Source organism: Somniosus microcephalus, chromosome 22 (genome assembly GCF_052327205.1).
Source record: "Somniosus microcephalus isolate GS21.2 chromosome 22, FLI_Smic_1.0, whole genome shotgun sequence".
NCBI classification, from domain to species: Eukaryota; Metazoa; Chordata; class Chondrichthyes; order Squaliformes; family Somniosidae; genus Somniosus; species Somniosus microcephalus.
Genome location: NC_141008.1, coordinates 50,600,268 through 50,621,980, shown reverse-complemented (window position 1 = coordinate 50,621,980; position 21,713 = coordinate 50,600,268). Strand labels below are relative to the sequence as shown.

General features: G+C 46.8%; 1 protein-coding gene across 1 annotated transcript in view; it reads right to left on the bottom strand.

Annotated features, from left to right (window-relative positions):
• tbx4 (T-box transcription factor 4) overlaps positions 1-21,713 on the bottom strand; it is a 99,339-nt gene that overhangs the window by 41,270 nt on the left and 36,356 nt on the right. The window contains exons 3-4 of the mRNA XM_085964694.1: positions 10,659-10,778; positions 9,019-9,166 (exon numbers count right to left, since the gene is read on the bottom strand). Of these exons, the coding sequence (XP_085820820.1) occupies positions 9,019-9,166; positions 10,659-10,778 (268 nt within the window). The remainder of the gene's footprint in view (positions 1-9,018; positions 9,167-10,658; positions 10,779-21,713) is intronic.

Genomic DNA, 21,713 nt, shown 5'->3' with positions numbered 1-21,713 from the left:
AAAAACAATCCTAAGCTCCAAAGGGAGTCATTTGCAGGCATGGTAAAGACAACTGATCCTCTCCAGGGTCAATTCCTCCTGCCACCTCTGGCAAGAATTCCTTTGAGGCTTTATAAGGGTGGAACTGCCCTCAAACTCAAGAACATTTCCAATCATGCGACACAGCTCCTTGATATGGGGTAGAGTGGGGGTGGTAGAGGGTTGGGTGGTAGACTTGCCCATGCCCGCCCCCCCCCCCCCAGCACCAGAAAATAGCAGGATGTAAGATATGGGGCAGAATCTTGACAGAACTGAGTTCTGACGATCTGGATATCTGCTGGGACCCGAACAGTTAATCTTGGGCCCCAAATCTTCAATGGAGAAATCTTGATTTTTGAAGTGACCTGTGCTAAGTGGCTTACCTTACATTGCTAACACATAGAAGCTGCACCAAGTGGCTCCAATGAACCTTAGTAACAACATAGGGTACAAAATGATGAGGGGCATAGATAGGGTAGATAAAGAGGAACTTTTCCCCTTAGTGGGGGGGTCAATAACAAGGGGGCATAGATTCAGGGTAAGGGGCAGGAGATTTAGAGGGGATTTGAGGAGGAACTTCTTCACCCAGAGGGTGGTTGGAATGTGGAATTCAATGCCTGAAAGGGTGGTAGAGGCAGGAACCCTCACAACATTCAAGAAGCATTTGGATGAGCACTTGAAATGCCATTGCATACAAGGCTATGGACCAAATGCTGGAAAATGGGATTAGACTGGACAGGGATGGATGGGCAGCGCAGACACGATGGGCCGAAGGGCCTCTTTCTGTGCTGTAAAAACTCTATGACTCTATGAGTAGCCTAAACTTTACTGGACAAAAACCCAGAAATAATGGGTTCAAATCTCACCATGATAAATTGTGAAATTGAATTAATTAAATCTGGTGATTTTTGGACTAGCACCAGAAAAATAACACAAAAGAATTTTGGGAAAACCCAACTGGCTCACTTAAAGGGAGCCTGCCACCAGTCTGGCCTACATATGACTCAACTTCCCCGCTATGAGAATGCCCTCTCAAGCCACAAAGTTCAATAAGAAGAAGAAAAACTAACAGTTCCATTGGCAATGACCTAGGCAGGATACAACTAAGACAATTTAGCTCAGTCAACACTGCACTCACCTCACTAACCCAACTTGGGAGAGATGTCCCGCAGACTAGTGAAACAACACTTGTCATACTCACAGAATATCAGCCAATATCCCTGTCTGTGCCACCAGAAGGATAGACCCACCAGAGCTGGGGAGCAGTGATATACAGTTGGGTGGGAGTGGCCCTGGGAGGCCTCAACATTGACTCTAGATCCTGTGAATTTCCAAGAACTAAAGCTTGTAATTGGCCGCCTGTGTGGCTCTCATAGATAACTGGTTGAGATTGTGGGTTGCTCTAAGCGCGTAGTGAAGCCTTGAGGCTCGATTTCTCCAACATTCTTATTTGCCAGCCTTCTTTTTCCCATCCTACATAAATTCCAGTTCTACAACCTCAATCCTATCCCTTGCAAAAGTTCCACATCACCCCTGTTTCTGACGACTTCTACTGGTTCCCTGTATCAACTCTAATACCCTTCTCCACAGCCTTGCTCCACTCTATCGCTATAAAATTCTCCAATCCTTCATCTCACTCTGGTCCCCCTCCCTGGCTGAACCAGACTGTTCGCAACCTCCGCGTCTTATTTGATCCTGAGCTGAAGTTCTGACCCTATATCCTCTCCATCACCAAGAACACCTACTTACATCTTTAATATCGTCCATCTTCAGTCCTGCCCCAGCCCAATTGCTGCTGAAACCCTCATCCTCCTTTAAACCTACCTCCTCCTTAAAACCTGCCTCTTTGACCAAGTTTTGGTCACCTGTCCTTATAGCTCCTTATGTGGCTCGGAGTCAAATTTTGTCTGATAACGCTCCTGTGAAGCACCTTGGGGTGCTATTCTATGATTCTGTTCTATACTACTTAAAGGCGCTATATAAATGCAAGTTGTTGTTGGTCTGCTGTTCATCCCCTCCCTTCCCTGCACTCTAAGAAGAATGGTAGAGGCTTCACCCCCAAATGGCCCTGTACTCTGGAATTTTCTCCCTAAATCTCTTCATTCTGCTACCTCTCTCCCCATCTTCAAATCTCCTCAAAAACCTTAGCTCACTTCCTCTTACTTCTTTTCTACTTCCTGGTCACTGTCCACCACTCCTCTTATAAGGCACCTTGAAAGGCACTGTATAAATGTAAGTCATCATTGTATAAAACCGCCCCACTGAATGTCAACTAAATCAAAAGACAGAACTCTCAATCGGTAACATTCCCATACAAGTAGTTCACTCGCTGCAAATGCTGAATTCATGTATGTGACATTTTTACGCAGACATTAACCCATTTCACGGAACAAAAAAGCTCACACGGGAATATTGTAAAGCAGGAAGTTTGCCAATCGATTGTTCTGCTCTCTATGTTATCAATAAACTGTAATCAGCAGCCTATTTGGTCACCTATAAACAGTCTAAACTCTTACAATTGCTTTTATTTAAAGTACACTCAGTAATGGTTCACTTTTAGTGCTGCCTAAAAACTGCAGCTATCAAGAACCAAGCCCAGTGTAAGTCATCCTACAGACCAGTAACCGGTGCCATTAACTGCGCGCATTCACGGGCATCTATTAAACAGTGTTTAATGAATAAAAGAACTTGCTCTTGTATCAATCGCTATTCTTTGGCACAATGAGGTCTGGTCTGGACGACAGAGTGATGTCTGATGTCTTCCTCTGTCCCCAATGCCTTTCTTATCATTTGGAAATGGGGCAAGTGACTCTGACAATGAGATTAAGCTTGTGCCTTTCAGACTGAAGACCTAATGAGCTCGAGTTTGAGAAAATACAATGGGACAGGCACTTCAGGGCTCCCTTGTGTCGGACTGCTCTTTGCTCATGTCACAGTGAAAAGTAAGCTTCTTTAGTGCAACTTCTTTCCAATTTTTTCCAGTTGATTAACCACCGTAGTTAAAAAAAAACCTGCAATTACTTTCTTCGTCATACCCTGTCGATATTTCTCAGAGTTTGGGATTAGCTCAAGTTTACGGAGGGTGAAAGATGGGAGGCCGGCCAGGAGAGCGTTGGAATAGTTGAGTCTGGAGGAATTGTTTTGGGGCTTTACTGTGATTTTTCCTGCCCTGTGATGGTTTCCACTGCCCATGAGCTGAATACAACTTACGAATAAATTGCTGGCTGAAATTTTTACAGAATCATACAGCATAGAAGGAAAAGAAAGAAAGACTTGCCTTTCACGACCTCAGGATGTCCCAAAGCGCTTTACAGCCAATGAAGTACTTTTGAAGTGTAGTCACTGTTGTAACTCCTGCCCCAGCCCAATTGCTGCTGAAACCCTCATCCTCCTTTAAACCTACCTCCTCCTTAAAACCTGCCTCTTTGACCAAGTTTTGGTCACCTGTCCTTATATCTCCTTATGTGGCTCGGAGTCAAATGTTGTCTGATAACGCTCCTGTGAAGCACCTTGGGGTGTTATTCTATGATTCTGTTCTATAGCCGCTATATAAATGCAAGTTGTTGTTGGTCTGCCGTTCATCTCCTCCCTTCCCTGCACTCTAAGAAGAATGGTAGAGGCTTCACCCCCAAATGGCCCTGTACTCTGGAATTTTCTCCCTAAATCTCTTCATTCTGCTACCTCTCTCTCCATCTTCAAATCTCCTCAAAAACCTTAGCTCTTACTTCTTTTCTACTTCCTGGTCAGCAGGCAATTGCGTACAGCAAGCTCCCAAAAACAGCAATATGTTAATAACCAGATCATTTGTTATGTTGATTGAGGGATAAATATTGGCCAGGACACCGGGGAGAACTCCCCTGCTCTTCTTCAAAATAGTGCCATAGGATCCTTTACGTCCACCTGAGAGAGTGAATGCTTTAACGTCTCATTCAAAAGACGGCACCTCCGACAGTGCAGCGCTCCCTCAGCACTGCACTGGAGTGTCAGCTTAGATTTCTGTGCTCAAGTGTCTGGAGTGGGACTTGAACCCACAACCTTCTGACTGAGAAGCGAGAGCGCTACCCACTGAGACCATGGCTGACAGAAGGAGCTTCAAGTACATTCAGTCCATCATGCCTGTGCTATTAGTCCCACTGCCCCTGCTCTTTCCCCATTTTAGCACAGCAAACTCCATTCTGTCAGCAAGTTTGTGGAGACATGGTTTGGTGGGCAGCAGGTTTTTCATTTCAGTTTTAATTCAACAAATGGGGCATTCAGTGAGGTTTGGTTTTAAATCCTAGAATTTAAATCTCTGTTTATGTAACACTGACTGGTATTAAAATAAAAATTGAAGTTTATTTATTTTCTGTTCTGGAATGATTTCCTCTCTGTGTTTGCCATTCACCTACATACCTGAGGGAAGAAAAGTATTGTATTTTGTACAGCTAGAGTACTGCATACAGTTCTGGTCGTCACATTACAGGAAAGATGTGATTGCAATAGAGAGGGTACAGAGGAGATTTATGAGGATGTTGCCAGGACTGGAGAATTTTAGCTATGAGGAAATATTGGATAGGCTGAGGTTGTTTTCTTTGGAACAGAGGAGGCTGAGGGGAGACTTAATTGAGGTGTATAAAATGATAAGGGGCCTAGATAGAGTGGATAGGAAGGACCTATTTCCCTTAGCAAACAGGTCAATAACCAGGGGGCATAGATTTAAAGTAATTGGTAGAAGGATTAGAGGGGAGTTGAGGAGAACTTTTTTCACCCAGAGGGTGGTGGGGGTCTGGAACTCTGCCTGAAAGGGTGGTAGAGGCAGAAACCCTCATCACATTTAAAAAGTACTCGGATATGCACTTGAAGCTCCGTGACCTACAGGGCTACGGACCAAGAGCTGGAATGTGGGATTAGGCTGGATAGCCGAATGGCCTCCACCTGTGCCGTAAATTTCTATGATTCTGCTGTCCATCATTGACCGTTGTGCATTATGGAGTAATTCCCCAATGTTGCAGGAAACGTGGGTTGGAGAATCAGGGTTGCTATCAGCTCATCTCAATGGTAGCGCACTCACCTCATAGTTAAAAGGTTCAAGTTCCACTCAGACTTGAGCACATAAACTAGGCTGACATATTGGTGCTGTACTGAGGGAGTGCACAATGTCAGGAGTGCAGTCTTTCAGGTGAGACATTAAACCAAAGCCCTGTCTGTTCGAGTAGACTCAAAAGATGCCACGGCACTATTGGAAGAAGAGCAGAGAATTCTGCTGGTGTCCTCACCATCATTTATCCCTCAACCAACACCATCAAAACAAATGAACTGGTTATTTATCTCATTTCTATTTGTGGGACCTTGCTATGTGTAAAATGGCTGACACATTTCCCTAAACAACGGCAGTGTCTATACTTCAAAAGTTATTCACTGGCTGTGAAGGTCTTTGGGATTTACTGAGGATGTGAACAATGTTATATGAATTTAAATTCTGCTTTCTTTCTACAGTGTTGTAGCCCTATCTCCAACCCATGTTCCTTGCACGCACGGGATCACAGAACTACCCCTTAAATCTATCACTTTGAAATGGCGCTGTGCAATATTAGTGTGCAAATGCTTAAAGCATTCATATGAAGTTCCTTTGGTTGCTAATTTAACAAAAGTTTTAACCATTTCAAATAAATGGCCTAATGCATCATTAATATATAAGGCAAAGAAATTTCATACAAACACATTGGCCCGTATTTTCCGATCGGAGGCTTCCTGCGTGCAGAGGCCTCTGATCTGGTAAAAACCTACGCCCTTACCTGAGGGCTCCAGAGGTCCGGCCATTTCCGCTCCTGGGCCTCTGCTCTACGAAATGCCCAGGGCCCAGGGCCCAGGTATCCCAGGGGCGCATGCGGTTCGCAAGCGTCCCTGGGATCACGTGGGCCATGGGGAACCAATGAAAGAAGGGAATCTCCCTTAGAACTTAGACCTGTCAAAAGTATGAATGGAGATCACTCCAAAAACACATCAAAACATTAAAAAAAAAAATTAAATCACGTCTTTAAAATTAGTTAAAATTTCATTAAATTAAATATTTTAAACAAAAATTTAATTTTTTGAAAAAACAATTAAAGTTTTTTATGGGGCTAACAATAAATTTATCTTTTTTAAAAGTATTTTTAAATTATAAATGAGTGACAAAATAATTTAAAAAAAACTTTTTAAAACTCTTATGCTGGTAAAAGCAGGCCTTGTGCTTGCTTTTACCAGGCGTAAGATTTTTTAAGGTTTTCAGCGGGCGGAGGGAGGTTCTGCAGAAAGCGAACTCTCCACCCGCAGAGGCCCTTCTCCAGGGCAGGCGGAGGATCCGTCGAGAGGATTCTTGACAGATCGGAAGTGCCGGTTTTCAGCACATGCGCTTCGCACGCCTGAAACCGGCACTTGCGAGGCCCCTACGGGTGTACACAGCGCGTACACACCCGTAGAGATTGGAAAATACGGGCCATTAAGTGCTTGTACACTAATATCACACAGTGTAATTTCATTGCAAATTGCTTGGGTCATTCACTTATCTGCTTACGTTCGTATTGGTACAAGGTCCACACCAATACTGTTAATGAAATTGCGCAAGCACCCAACTCTGAATATTGCAAGTTCTGAGAGATTATTTTTGTCAGCAGAAACGAAAAACTAGCATCCTGACATGAAGCACCTGTGATAATGATCCTTTAAATATGCACATAACAGTAGGGCACAGTGTTGGACAGTTGATGGAACGGCAGACGTGAAACAACTGACCCTGTATGAGGTAGCTGTCTTTGATTTATTCAGAAGGAAGAGTCTAGAGTGCAATGGTACTGTGGAGATTGGAGAGATGCACAAAACTACCAGTGTGTGCTAGGACTTACAGTGATGGGCTTTATAGCTGAGGCCTGATTTATACATTCAGAAAATATAAAACAGAATTCCATTAGACTTGACTGTTCCAACACACTCCTGACTGGCCTGCCACATTCTACCCTCTGTAAACTTGAGGCCATCCAAAATTCTGCTGCCCATGTCCTAACTCACACCAAGTCCCGTTCACCCATCACCCCTGTGCTCGCTGACCTACATTGGCTCCCCGGTTAAGCAACACCTCGATTTTAAAATTCTCATCCTTGTTTTCAAATCCCTCCATGGCCTCGCCCCTCCCTATCTCTGTAGCCTCCTCCAGGCCTACAACTCTCCGAGATATCTACACTCCTCCAATACTGACCTCTTGAGCATCCCCAATTTTAATCACTCCACCATTGGCGGCTGTGCCTTCAGCTGCCAAGGCCCTAAGCCCTGGAATTCCCTGCCTAAACCCATCTGCCTCTCTACCTCTCTTTCCTCCTTTAAGATGCTCCTTAAAACCAAGCTTTTGGTCATCTGCCTTAATATCTCCTTATGTGGCTCGGTGTCAAATTTTGTTTGATAGCGCTCTTGTGAAGCGCTTTGGGATATTTTACTACGTTAAAGGCACTATATAAATACAAGTTGTTGTTATTGTAGAATGCAGATCTCATGCCTATAGTGTCAGCCTCGGCTCATTGGGTAGCACTCTCACCTCTGAGTCAGAAGGTTGTGGGTTTAAGTCCCACTTCAGATCCTTGAGCACAAAATCTAGGTTGACACTCCTAGTGCAGTACTGAGGGAGTGCTGCACTGTCAAAGGTGCCGTCTTTCGGATGAGACATTAAACCTCTCAGGTGAATGTAAAAGATCTCACGGCATTATTTTGAAGAAGTGCAGGGGAGTTTTCCCCAGTGTCCTGGCCTATATTTATCCCTCACCCAACATCACTGAAGCAGAATGTCTGGTCGTTATTACATTGCTATTTGTGGGACTTGCTGTGCGCAAATTGTCTGCCATGTTTACAGTGACTACACTTCAAAGAGTACTTCATTGGCTGTAAAGCGCTTTGGGACATCCTGAGGTCGTGAAAGGCGCTAAATAAATGCAAGCCTTTCTTTCTTTTAGAGCTGCCCCTTTTGCCTATGGTTAATGAGTTAATTGTTGCCTTAATTAGCCTGTGAAACAAGCTGTCACCCAGCCCCGTACCCCACAGACTGCTGTTTTGCCAATCAACCTCTTAGCAGTCTGGGTAAGAATGTGAAAAATCACTAGTGAATGCAAGGTGACATCATACGCTAGCTGAAACTGGAACTGACAGTCGAGTCCCCCTTGGCTGGGAGCCAAAGGCTCCATTCCATTCTGTCACGGGTGTCAACAATGACTAATTGGTGAGCATCAAAAGTCTTTGGGGGAGAAATTGAGTACAGCCCCATTTGGGGTGCCAGCGCCCCGGAAACATTCGCGCCCATGCACCGGAAATTGAGCTGTTGCGCCCCAAAGGGAAGCGCAGCGCTACTGGAGGCGCCCCGCATCCCTCTTGGGGCGCTGCAAGTGAATATCGTGGTGCTACGTGCCGCAGCGCCACACGCTGCGGCACGTCGCGCTACGGTATTGCAGGCCTTCCTCCCCTTCTTAAAGGGGATGGGCCGTGTGCAGCGCGATCTGGGGCCCAGCTGGGCCCCCGAGGATCGGGAGTGCAGGCAAAAGAGCCCGGCACCGAGGAGAAGTGCCGGGTTCTTGGAGTGCAGCCGGCACTCCGCGCGGGGTGGGGGGGGGGTTCAGGAGGCCGGGGACGGGAGCGCAGGCAGGTGCTGGCAGGTGGCCAACAACAAAAATGGCTGCCCCGCACCTCGCCTTTAATTTGCGCCTCCCCAGCCGCAGGTAGGCCCCCCTGAACCAGTCGGACATAGCGTCCGGCGGTAAATCAGGGGGCGCTGCCAAATATCGCGGCCGGGGCGTCAGCGGGGCATTCCGCACACCGATGACGTCAGCGGCGCAGCGCTAACGGTTAGCGCCACCACTAACGCCCTGCGGAATTTAGCGGGAGGCGTGGGCAGTGCCGCGCTCGGGTGCAAGTTGGCTTGCGACCCACTTAGCGCCCTCTTAAGGCGTTAATGGGTGGCGCAACCTACTGAATTTCTCCCCCTTTGTGTGTTTGCTCACTCACGTGTCCAAATGGATCCAGGTGATTGTTGGTCAGCTTCAGCTTCTGAAAAGAGACGAGTTGTCGCATCCAGTGTGCTCCTGTCGCTGGTGAATCCGGGTGTACGTACAGCCTCCCGGGCATGGCAGGCTCTGCCTTTCCAGCCACCATCCTGGAACAAAATGAGGAACTGTTAAACATGCCATGCGGAGTCCTTGGGGTATATTGTGCTCAGTGTGTAAACTGAAAGAGGGGAGGTCTATAATCTATAGTCTAGTAACGGCACGGCAAGAGAGCCACAGGTGGGCAGAGGAATCGCTTCAAGGACACCCTCAAAGCCTCCTTGAAAAAGTGTAACATCCCCATCGACACATGGGAATCCCTGGCCCAAGACCGCACAAAGTGGAGGAGAAGCATCCGGGAAGGCGCCGAACACCTTGAGTCTCTGCTGGGAGCAAGCGGAAGCCAAGCGCAGGCAGCGCAAGGAGCGCACGTCAACCCAAGCACCCCACCCACCCGCCCCTTCAACCACCGTCTGCCCCACCTGTGACAGAGACTGTAGGTCCCGCATTGGACTCATCAGTCACCTGCGAACTCATTTTTAATGTGGAAGCAAGTCATCCTCGGTTCCGAGGGACTGCCTAAGAAGAAGAAAAGTAAAAGAATTTCCTTCATTTGCACACAGAACAAAACGTAACTTCTTGAGTTCAGCAATCAGTGTATTGAGTCACGATGTTGCTGAGATCATGACGCCAATTTTAGCCTAACTCTGTCAGGAAACACCAATGTTCCCACTAATTATTTTTTGGGTGCGCAGCCCCTTTAACGGGCTGCACGGTCCATTTAGCTTATCGTGCATGTGCATTTTCTCCATTTAAAAGCCAGCCAGCGGCCTGCGCAGGATCTCCAGACCACTGCACAGCCCCCCAGCTTAACGGGAACATTGAAACTGACCCGATCGAGTTGAAAGCCTAGTTTACACCCTGCGTGATTTTGAGCAAATTAGGGTGGGGTGTAAAACAGGCGTTTGACACGATTGGGTCAGTTGTCCACCGGGCGGATTAGGTTAAGATTATTCTCCATATCTCAGAAGAGATACGAGAGAATCTGGGATTGTTCTCCTTAGAGCAGAGAAGATTATGGGGAGATTTAATAGAGGTGTTTAAAGTTATGAGGGGTTCTGATAGAGTAGTTAGGGAGAAACTGTTTTCACTGGCTGGAGGGTTGGTAACCAGAGGACACAGATTTTAGATAATTGGCAAAAAAGTGAGGGGGAGATGAGGAGAATTTTTTTTCATGTAGCAAGTTGTTATGATCTGGAATGCATTGCCTGAAAGGGTGTTGGAAGCAGATTCAGTGGTAACTTTCAAAATTCAGTGGTAACTTTCAAAGGTTAATTGGATATATAATTGAAAAGGAAAAATTTGCAGGGCTAAAGGGAAAGAGCAGGGGGGAGTGGGACTAATTGGATATTTCTTTCAAAGAGCTGGCACAGGCACGATGGGCTGAATGGCCTCTTTCTGTGCTGTAAGATTCTATGATTCCTCGGAGTAATTTTTGTTACAACCCACCCCCTCCCTGGCCCCGTGTGAACAGCTTGTTTACTGTCGCAGGTACCTGTTTGATAAACAATGAATGGCAGGATTCAAGTTCCAAACACTCACCACTTGTTATCACAGAACTTATAGCGATGGTCATCAGCGGGCACAATGTCAATCAGCAGAATGTACTTTGTTTTGGGATTCATCCCTGTAACTTTCACCTTGTAACTTGGAAACATTCGCCTGGAGAGAATCAGAAAGAGACACGTTACAAAGTGACACCAAGGCAGCAAATCCTGATTGTGGACAGTTGTTCCGTTGCACAAAAACTGCTCCTTCATCGTCGCTTGGTCAAAATTCTGGAACTCCCTCCCTAACAGCATTTTGGGAGCACCTTCACCACATGGACTACAGCGGTTCAAGAAGGAGGCTCACCACCAATGTCCCCCGTAAGCTGCACTGCCTACTGCACGGCCTGCCTCCCCCAATTTGCGGCCCATTAAAATATTTTGTGTGCGCGCGTTATCTACAATGTAAAAGCCAGTGAGCGGCCTGTGTGGGACCCCTCAGACCACGCAACTTAACGGGAACACTGCTCACCACCACCTTCTCAAGGGCATCTAGGGATGGGCAATAAATGCCGGCCTTGCCAGCGACGCCCACATCCCGAGAATGAATAAAAAAATACCTTGCAATTGGCACCAGGAATAAAATGGACAGAGTACATCTTACAAAGGTTAAATTATGAGGATAGGTTGCATAGTCTAGGTTTGTATTCCCTTGAATTTAGAAGAAGATTAAGTGGTGACCTAATTGAGGTGTTTAAGATGATTAAAGGAGTTGATAGGGTAGCTAGAGAGAAACAATTTCCTCTGGTGGGGGAGTCCAGAACAAGGGGGCAGAACCTTAAAATTAGAGCCAGGCCGTTCAGATGTGATGTCAGGAAGCACTTCTTCACACAAAGGGTCGTGGAAAGCGGGAACTCTCTCCCCCAAAAAGCTGTTGAGACTAGAGCAATTGAAAATTTAAAAACTGAGATCGATAGATTTTTGTTAGACAAGGAAATTAAGAGTTACGGAACCAAGGCATGTAAATGAAGTTAAATACAGATCAGCCATGATCTAATTGAATGACGGAACAGGCTGAATGGCCTACTCCTGTTCTTATGTTCCTATGTAAATGAATATGGGTGATATTAATGGACAAACTCTTAATGTATTCACATGCTAGTCCTTTGTCTTCTATTTTATCAGGGTCAGTAACCCATTTAAAATAAACATGTTAACACTGGCATTAAAATAGAGGATAGAAAAATGTTCTGTGAAGCCCATTAAGTGTTTGTCCATTAATATCAGCCACAATTATTTCTAGGCTCATGAAAGAGAAGGTATGACAGATGAGGTTAGACTTGGATCTCTGGACTAAGGAGCGGTAAAATATGACAGGGTTTCTGCTCCTGGCCATTGTTCAGTAGCGTTTGATGGCTAATAAGCATTTGTGATTGTCCAGCGCGGACAAGGTTCGGGTTCGGCTATGATTCTCCCCATGGACAAAAAGCCAATCGCTCTCTGGGTTCCTACAAAGATTGTCTGATTCAGTAAGGTGTCACAGGGCTAAAGCCCCCCTGAAAAAAAATCTGCGCTTTGAGAAGAGGAAGCGAGGAAAGAAATGACTGAGACGTCCTGAGGTTGTGAAACGGGCTATATAAATGCAAGTCATTCTTTCCCTACACAAAGGGCTTTACAGTCAATGAAGTACTTTTCAAGTGTAGTCACTGATGTTATGTAGGAAATGCGGCAGACAATTTGCACACAGCAAGATCCCAGAACCAGCAATGTAATAATGACCAAATAATCTGCTTTTTTAGTCATGGTGGTTGGGGGATAAATATTGGCCAGGACACCAGGGAGAACTCCTCTGCTCTTCTTCGAAATAGTGCCATGGGATCTTTCATGTCCACCTGAGAGAGCAGACAGGCCTTGGTTTAATGTGTCATCCAAAGACGGCACCTCCGACAGTGCAGCACTCCCTCAGTCCTGCACTGGGAATGTCAGCCTGGATTATGTGCTCAAGTCTCTGGAGTGGGATTTGAACCCACGACCTTCTGACTCAGAAGCTGAAGAGCTTCCCACTGAGCCACAGCAGAATCAGGGCTGGGGTATTAAAGGGATCAAGAAGAGAAAGGACTTGAATAGATGAAGGAATTTATATGCTGAAACGGAAGGCGAGAAACAGAGAAAGCACAGAATGGAAGAGGGAGACGGAGAGGCCGAGAGTGGGGGCAGTTAATGAGACGTATCACCAGAGAGAGCGTCATACCGACTGGGATTTATTACACGCGGCTTCTGGAAAATAATTTGTTGCTCAGCCCACATGCCTGAAGTTAGCAACTAAAGTAGCCTGGCCTTATAAATTTTAAGTGCTTTTTTAATGGCAATAAAAAGAGTCGAGGCATGTGAAATTCATATTGTTGACATATCTGGACATTTTTAAGTGGGTTCACACAGAACTCAAGTAGCAGAATTATAGTCGGTTGAAGTAGCTGAAAGTAACAGAGCTTTTCCAGAGTGGAAATGCTTTTTAAGCTTTAGTAGGAGAGCTTGCTGCCCAGTTTACCTGCTGATCTCTGGTTTTCATTTTGCGTTTTTTATTAACATCCTCGTAGGGTTTTTAACTGTCTGTGACCCGCTGTGAATTTTCTGGACCCTGTCACTTGAATATGATGTGGTTGAAATTTGTCAGCTTATATTTGGAGAATGCAATTAATAAAAATGTTTTATGTGTGTTTTTTTTAAACCCCCTTCGTTTCTATTTCTCAATGTAACTCCACAGGACAGTTGATTATTTTGATAGGGAGGTTGTTGTATGACAGCACTCCAGAGATAAGTTGCTTTTAAATGTTTTCTTAACATTAAGCTTGTCTTTTATTCCCCTCCTCTCCCTCCCACCCTCCCCGCCCCCACCACCACCGTTCCTGATGTCTCCCATGCCATGCGCTTTAGTTAAAGCAAGTCACTTGTGGTAAAACATCCCCTGATGTTTCACCTTGCGTCACAGGTACCACAGTCAGCTTGTCCCTTCACCCAACGGTGTCAGTGCCAGTGTTCTGACCGTCACCACCTGTCAGTGTCGGTGTTCCAACTGTCACCACCTGCCTAACCGTGAAGGGAGCTTCCATCTGGTACAGTAACCAGCTGAGTTTACCATCAGCAAACACTCAGTTCTGCTTCACTCACTGGGCACTTCTTAAAATTAGAATCTGAATTAACTGGGATTTCTTTCAGAAACATTTTGGGATACAGTATATGAGTCATGGTAAGTGTAGCATGCTTGGGAGGAACAGGTGACTTTGGACCTCTGGTTCTCAATGTTCTCCACCACTGGGGTTTTCCTCGCCTCATGTCTGAGTCTGTTGTAGACTCATTGATAGAGATTGATTGCTTTAGTTAGTTAACAACTCCATTGTTGTACCATCTGACTACCAGGACGGTAGAAGGCCCGTGGTCTTTTTTCATCTAGCAATTCCTGTGTTCCTATGGATGGTGAGCAGAGCCTGTGCGATCAGGTGTAGCAGTGATGAGCTGCTTTCACACTCAGTCTGCTCCACTCCACCTCAAAGTCTGGTTTTGAAGAGTGCCAGTGCCTGGAACAACAACTTGCATTTATATAGTAAAGCATCCTAAGGTGCTTATTGTCCCAAGTGCAGAGGATGTGCCAAGTGTGAGAGTAGCTGATTAGTTTTTTAAAAATTCATTAATGGGATGTGGACGTCATTGGCAAGGCCAGCATACATCCCTAGTCGCCCTTGAGAAGGTGGTGGTGAGCTGGCTTCTTGAACTGCTGCAGTCCATGTGGTGAAGGTACTCCCATAGTGCTGTTATACTTCTTTGTAGCTTGCTAGGCTAGGGCAGTTAAGAGTCAACCACATTGCTGTGGGTCTGGAGGCCAGACCAGATAAGGACACAGATTTCCTTCCCTAAAGGACATTAGTGAACCAAATAGGTTTTTACAACAATCCAATAGTTTCACAGTCACTAACACTAGCTTTTTATTCCAGATTTATTTAATTAACTGAATTTAAATTCCCCAGCTGCTGTGGTGGGATTTGAATTCACGTCTAATGGATTAGTAGTCCAGGGCCTCTGCATTACTAGTCCAGTAACATAACCATTATGCTACCAACACCTGGTGTTACAGGCTCAACACACACTCCGCTCACCATCCCATTTAATTCACACTCGGACTTTGAACAGAGCAGACCACATGCCGATGGTAAGACCAGTGGGTTACTGTATCATCTGGAAACCTCCTTCGTTGCCAGGTTGGCAGGAAAGGCAAAACACCGGCACCTTAAAGCACACTGCTGATTAAAACAAAAGTGCCGCTGAGGGGGCAGAAACTGACTGGCGCTGATCCGTAACTGCCCTCAGTTTTTGTCACGCCTCCTTCTCGATTGCCCTGCGATTTGGCAATTCTTGCTATCCCAAAACTGTTGTCCCAGCCATATCCAGGCAGAGAGGTGAGTAGGTATCCTGCCCATGGGTTTGTATCAACACTGCTGTGTGACTGTGTGCCAGCAGATGTACAAGACTGGCCTGGAGTGGATGAGACAGTTCACTGTTTCCTTCACCCACTCCCTCACTTATTAGAAAATGTCTCCCCAATGAAGTGTCAGCCGTGGCTCAGTGAGTAGCACTCTCTCGTCTGAGTCAGAAGGTTGTGAATTCAAGTCCCTCTCCACAGACTTGAGCACATAATCCAGGCTGACACTCCAGTGCAGTACTGAAGGGGCAGCACGGTGGCATAGTGGTTAGCACTGTTGCCTCACAGCGCCAGGGACCCGGGTTCGAATCCGGCCTCGGGTGACTGTCTGTGTGGAGTTTGCACATTCTCCCCGTGTTTGCGTGGGTTTTCTCCGGGTGCTCCGGTTTCCTCCCACAGTCCAAAGATGTGCGGGTTAGGTTGATTGGCTATGATAAATTGACCCTTAGTGTTAGGGGGATTAAATACGTGGGGTTACGGGGATAGGGTGGGATATGTGTTGGTGTAGGGGTTACAGGGATCGGGTGGGATATGTGTCGGTGCAGGCTCGATGGGCCGAAATGGCCTCTATCTGCACTGTGGGGTTTCTGTGATTCTGTGATGTTTCCCCTGGCTGGGGGCTCTAGAACACGGGGTCACAGTCTCAGGATACGGGGTAGGACATTTAGGACTGAGATGAGGAGAAATTTCTTCACTCAGAGGGTGGTGAACCTGTGGAATTCTCTATCACAGAAGGTTGTGGAGGCCAAGTCATTGAATATATTTAAGAAGGAGATAGATATATTTCTAGACACAAAAGGCATCAAGGGGTATGGGGAGAGAGCGGGGATATGGTATTGAAGATAGAGGATCAGCCATGATCCTATTGAATGGCAGAGCAGGCTCGAATGGCGTACTCCTGCTCCTATATTTTATGTTTCTATGTTGCACTGTCAGAGGAGCCATCTTTCGGATGAAATGTTAAACCAAGGCCCTGTCTGCCCTCTCAGGTGTACGTAAAAGATACCATGGCACTCTTTCAAAGAAGAGCAGGAGGGGAGTCCAACCAACATCGCTAAAAAACAGAACAGCCATAGTCACGGGCTTGCGTGCGGCCATCCTATGGTGCGCATATACGTTGGAGAGATAGTGTGCTGCATCATACATTTTGAAATGTAATTTATTTCCATCTTAAGCCTTCTGGCTGTGAGGGTTCATAAATCACAGACATCTCCCCAGCCTCTGCCAATTGTACTCTTCAGCAATCTAACCTTCTCTGAGAAGTCCAACAGATTTGGTGCAGATGGGATTTGAGCCTAAATTTCCCATTCATGGCAGGATGTACTGGCCCACCTATCTTTAGACCTTTATTCTACAAGTGGATAAGACTTGTTCATTCAGGATTGGAATCATTCCCTAACTCGTGACTTCCCCCTATGAAGCCCATTTATACAATCGGGCCTCCCCTACTTAAATGAGTTAACTCACAATAGGGCCGGATTTCCTCTGGTCACTATTGGTAAAAGAACATGTTCATAATTTCACTAGAAATAGCAATCAGAGGAAAGCTTCCCCTCCTGATGACCCAAACCACTTCACAGACAATGAATACATTGTAGGTGAATGCAGCAAGGTCCTACAAATCACAATGAGATGAATGAATAACTGACCAATTAATCTGTTTCTGGTGGTGTTGGTTGAAAAAAGAATATCAACCGCTCTGCTCTCCTTTAATAAGTATCATTTTTAACATCTATCTGAATTACTAGACGGGGCGTCAGTTTAACGCCTCATCCAAGGGACAGCTCCTCTCCCAGTGCCACACTCCCCCAGTTCTGCACTGAAGTGTTAGTTTAGATTAGTTGCTTAAATTCTTGGAGTGAGCCTTGAATCTACAACCTCCTAACTCAGAGGCTCGAGTGCCGCGACTGAGCCAAGCTGATCCGACAAGTCACCTGAGATGCTTCTCATTTCTCACCATGAGGGAGAGACCGTGCCAGGAAATTCTCTGGGTTTTCCTATTCCCAAAACCAAACAAGAGGGAGTCATGGAGCAAGGAGAACGATTAATCTCAGTGAGTCCGTATCAAAGCAAGTTGCTTTTAAAGAAGAAAGAAAAGAAAGAACTTGAATTTCTACAGCGCATTTCACAACCTTAAGATGTTCCCAAAGTGCTAAACAGCCAATGAAGTACTTCTGAAATGTAGTCATTGTTGTAATGTGGAGAAATGTATTTTGAGACGCATTATGGGGTCATTTCCACTTTTGGTGAGGGTGTAAAACTGATGGTGGAGGATTTGCCGCACCTTATACACCACCCCCCCCACCGCACAATGTTCCTTTCTATTGACTTCTATTGGGGTGTATAACCAGCGACCTGAGGCTACCACCTGTACAAGCCCCCTCTCCACCCTTCCAACACCATCTGCCTGTTCCCCCCCTTCGCCCGTTCTAACCCGTCCCACTCTACAAACACTGCCCACCTGTTCCCCCCTTCGCCCATTCTAACCCGTCCCACTCTACAAACACTGCCCGCCTGTTCCCCCCTTCACCCGTTCTAACCCATCCCACTCTACAAACACTGCCCGCCTGTTCCCCCCTTCGCCCGTTCTAACCCTTCCCACTCTACAAACACTGCTCCCCTGTTCCCCCCCTCGCCCATTCTAACCCATCCCACTCTACAAACACTGCCCGCCTGTTCCCCCCTTCGCCCATTCTAACCCATCCCACTCTACAAACACTGCCCGCCTGTTCCACACCCCCTGCCATTCTAACCCATCCCACTCTACAAACACTGCCCGCCTGTTCCACACCCCCTGCCATTCTAACCCATCCCACTCTACAAACACTGCCCGCCTGTTCCCCCCTTCGCCCATTCTAACCCATCCCACTCTACAAACACTGCCCGCCTGTTCCACACCCCCTGCCATTCTAACCCATCCCACTCTACAAACACTGCCCGCCTGTTCCCCCCCCCGCCCGTTCTAACCCATCCCACTCTACAAACACTGCCCGTCTGTTTCCCCCTTCGCCCGTTCTAACCCATCCCACTCTACAAACACTGCCCGCCTGTTCCCCCCTTCGCCCATTCTAACCCATCCCACTCTACAAACACTGCCCGCCTGTTCCACACCCCCTGCCATTCTAACCCATCCCACTCTACAAACACTGCCCGCCTGTTCCACACCCCCTGCCATTCTAACCCATCCCACTCTACAAACACTGCCCGCCTGTTCCCCCCTTCGCCCGTTCTAACCCTTCCCACTCTACAAACACTGCTCCCCCCCTCGCCCATTCTAACCCATCCCACTCTACAAACACTGCCCGCCTGTTCCCCCCTTCGCCCATTCTAACCCATCCCACTCTACAAACACTGCCCGCCTGTTCCACACCCCCTGCCATTCTAACCCATCCCACTCTACAAACACTGCCCGCCTGTTCCCCCCCCGCCCGTTCTAACCCATCCCACTCTACAAACACTGCCCGTCTGTTTCCCCCTTCGCCCGTTCTAACCCATCCCACTCTACAAACACTGCTCCCCTGTTCCCCCCCTTGCCCATTCTAACCCATCCCACTCTACAAACACTGCCCGCCTGTTCCCCCCTTCACCCGTTCTAACCCATCCCACTCTACAAACACTGCCTGCCTGTTCCCCCCTTCGCCCGTTCTAACCCATCCCACTCTATAAACACTGCCCGCCTGTTCCACCCACCCACCCCCCCCCGTTCCAACCCACCCTGCCCTTCCAACACCGCCTGTCCGTTCCATCCCCACCTCGCATGTTCCAGCCGCGCACCCCCTCCCCCCCCACCCCCCAAACCCTGGCAAAGTTTAATTTTACCCCCATTGACCCAGATACATCGCTAACAAAATTATATCACACACATTGCCGAACTCCCTCACCATTAAACTATCCTGCTTTCTGTCTAGCTCCTAATTAGTTGATAGCGTCATTAGAAAACTGGCCACTGACTCTTGGGCACCTCAGTTTGCCAGGACCAGTTTTAAACATGTCTGATTCCTTCTGTTGTATTTTTATCCTGTATATTGGGGTCCAGGCTCAAGCTTCTTTCAGCCACATGAACCTTGGTTTTCGCTCCAGTCTCCGTGCGCTGTGTTAAACTGATCGCTGAATAAATGCTTTTCTGATCCAGTGACAACATTCAAAAAAATATTGCTCTCCATTGCTCCTGGTACAGAATGGAAATGCCGCAGCTAATTTGCGCACAGCAGGATTCCACAACAGCAATGTGATAATGACCAGGTTATCTCTTTTTGTGATGTTGGTTGAGAGATAAATATTGGCTAGGCCACCGGGGAGAACTCCCCTGCTCTTCTTCAAAATAGTGGCCGTGGGATCGTCTATGTTCACCTGAGAGGGCAGATGAGGCCTCGGCTTAATGACTCGCCTGAAAGTTGGCACCTCCAACAGTGCAGCACTCCCTCAGTACTGCCCTAAAGTGTCAGACATAGATTATGTGCTCAAGTCCCACAACCTTCTGACTCGGAGGCGAGCATGCTAGCCACTGAGCCACAGCTGACGTCAAGGGTCAGCATGTTGAAGAGGGAAGGGAGGAAAATTTGAAATACCTGGGCAAATGAGCTGAGCGTTTATCATTGTTTCAGCTGCACAAAATCACACAGCAGAGCAGAGTAGCAGTTTGTGTAGTGTTGGGTTTAGTCACCTTATGGATAAATTAACCCATTGCTTTTAAAAGCTGTGTTATTTTATGGTGTTGTTCTGGTTGCTCATGGAGCTGCTCTGCTTTTAGTGCCTTGTGATGGATTTTTACTTTAAGAAAATACTTTTAGAGAAGATCAAAGGGAGAGGGTCCCCAACAGAGCCTGCTCGTCTCTCAGTATTTAAATGCTTTCAGTCTCTTCCTCCTCTTATCACTTGTCTTCCACCAGTCCTTTTGGTGCTGTGTATACAGTGAGGACCTTTCACTTTGAAGTGCTGGATTAGAGTGCGCCAGAGGCAATTCTCGTAATAACAAACAATACCAGTTCAACGGGAGTTCTTGTCTCATGTTAATTTTTCAAATCCAACTTCACTGTCACTAACACAAGCAAAAGAAGTGAACTCTCTGGACGTGAGGGGGTATTGTCTGCAGGCAGATTAATCTGATGTCGGGCCTGTGACCTGTGGACAAGGTGCTTTTTGTGCTCTGCTGGAATCTGTGAGGCTGAAAAATGAATTTTTCAGATCTCCGACAGGACACTGGTTGCATGGATTTCAGACCCTCTTTTTTTTAACCTCATGTATGAGGGCTAGAATAGGCATTTGCTTTCATGCTTTTTAACTGTTCTTCCATCCACCACCCCCCGCGCCCCGCCCCATGCTACCCGTGTCATTCCCCCCTCCACCCCCGCCGGCCCCCAATGGTGAGAGTGCATCCAAGTACCTGGACCTCATGCACCAGCCAATGTAGCTATTTCGTAGAATGTACTGAGAGCGTCTCCCAAGGGTTTGATATCTTTACCCATTCCCTACCTCCGAGTTGGGGAAGTGTCTGCCAGACTAGATCCATCACTGCCCAGTGGCACAACGGAGATTGATAACTGAAAATGAGGGATCACAGGTGCAGATTAGCACCTGACTGTTCCGTCTGTCCCAGCACTGTCGTTTAATGCTGATAGGGTGAAAAAAGAAAGACTTGCATTTCTATAGCACCTTTCATGACCGTGGACATCCCAAAGCACTTTACAGAAAATGAAGTACTTTTTGAAGTGTATTCACAGTTGCAATGTAGGAAACGGGGCAGCCAATTTGCACACAGCAAGCGCCCACAAACAGCAATGTGATAATAACCAGATAATCTGTTTTTGTGATGTTGATTGAGGGATAAACATTGGCCAGGACACCAGGGATAACTCCCCTGGCTTCTTCAAAATAGTGCCTGGGGATCTTTTACATCCACCCGAGAGAGCAGACAGGACCTTGGTTTAACATCTCACCTGAAAGATGGCATCTCTGACAGTGCAGCGCTCCCTCAGCACTGCACTGGACTAGCAGCCTAGATTTTTGTGCTCAAGTCTCTGATGCGAGACTTGAATCCACAACCTTCTGACTTAAGGGCAAGAGTGCTATCCACTGAGCCACAGCTGATGAAGAAGGGTGGGAGAAGGCTCGTGTGGAGCATAAACGCCGGCACAGACCAGTTGGGCCGAATGGCCTGTTTCTGTGGTGTAGACTCTATGTAACTCTATGCTGTAGATTCTATGTAACTCAGGTGATGTATTCTCATCCCCTTGTAACTGCTCCTAAGGAAACTTCACATCATTTTGAGCTCCAAAACTTTTAACATTTCAGGGCCAAAAGGCTTTTATAGGTCGCAGATGATGTCAACAGGTTAATGGCAGTGAAAGAGTTAAATGCTATTCTACATTTTATTTTGTTATCCTCAATTTTAATGAAAGTGATTTTATTACCCATCTGGTGAGTGTCTTATTTCCACCTGGGCCTGCACACTGTACACTAGCCGATATCGCACTCTTCCATCCTCATTCTGCTACAATGAAGTACACTTCATACCTGGCTATTCTCGAGCTGCTAACCACTACAGACGTGCTGTGCCCACTCAGCTCCCTGCAAGCCTTGCTTCTGTCTCTAGAACCAGACGCAGTTCTTCCTGGTGAATGTCCATGCAGAAGTGAC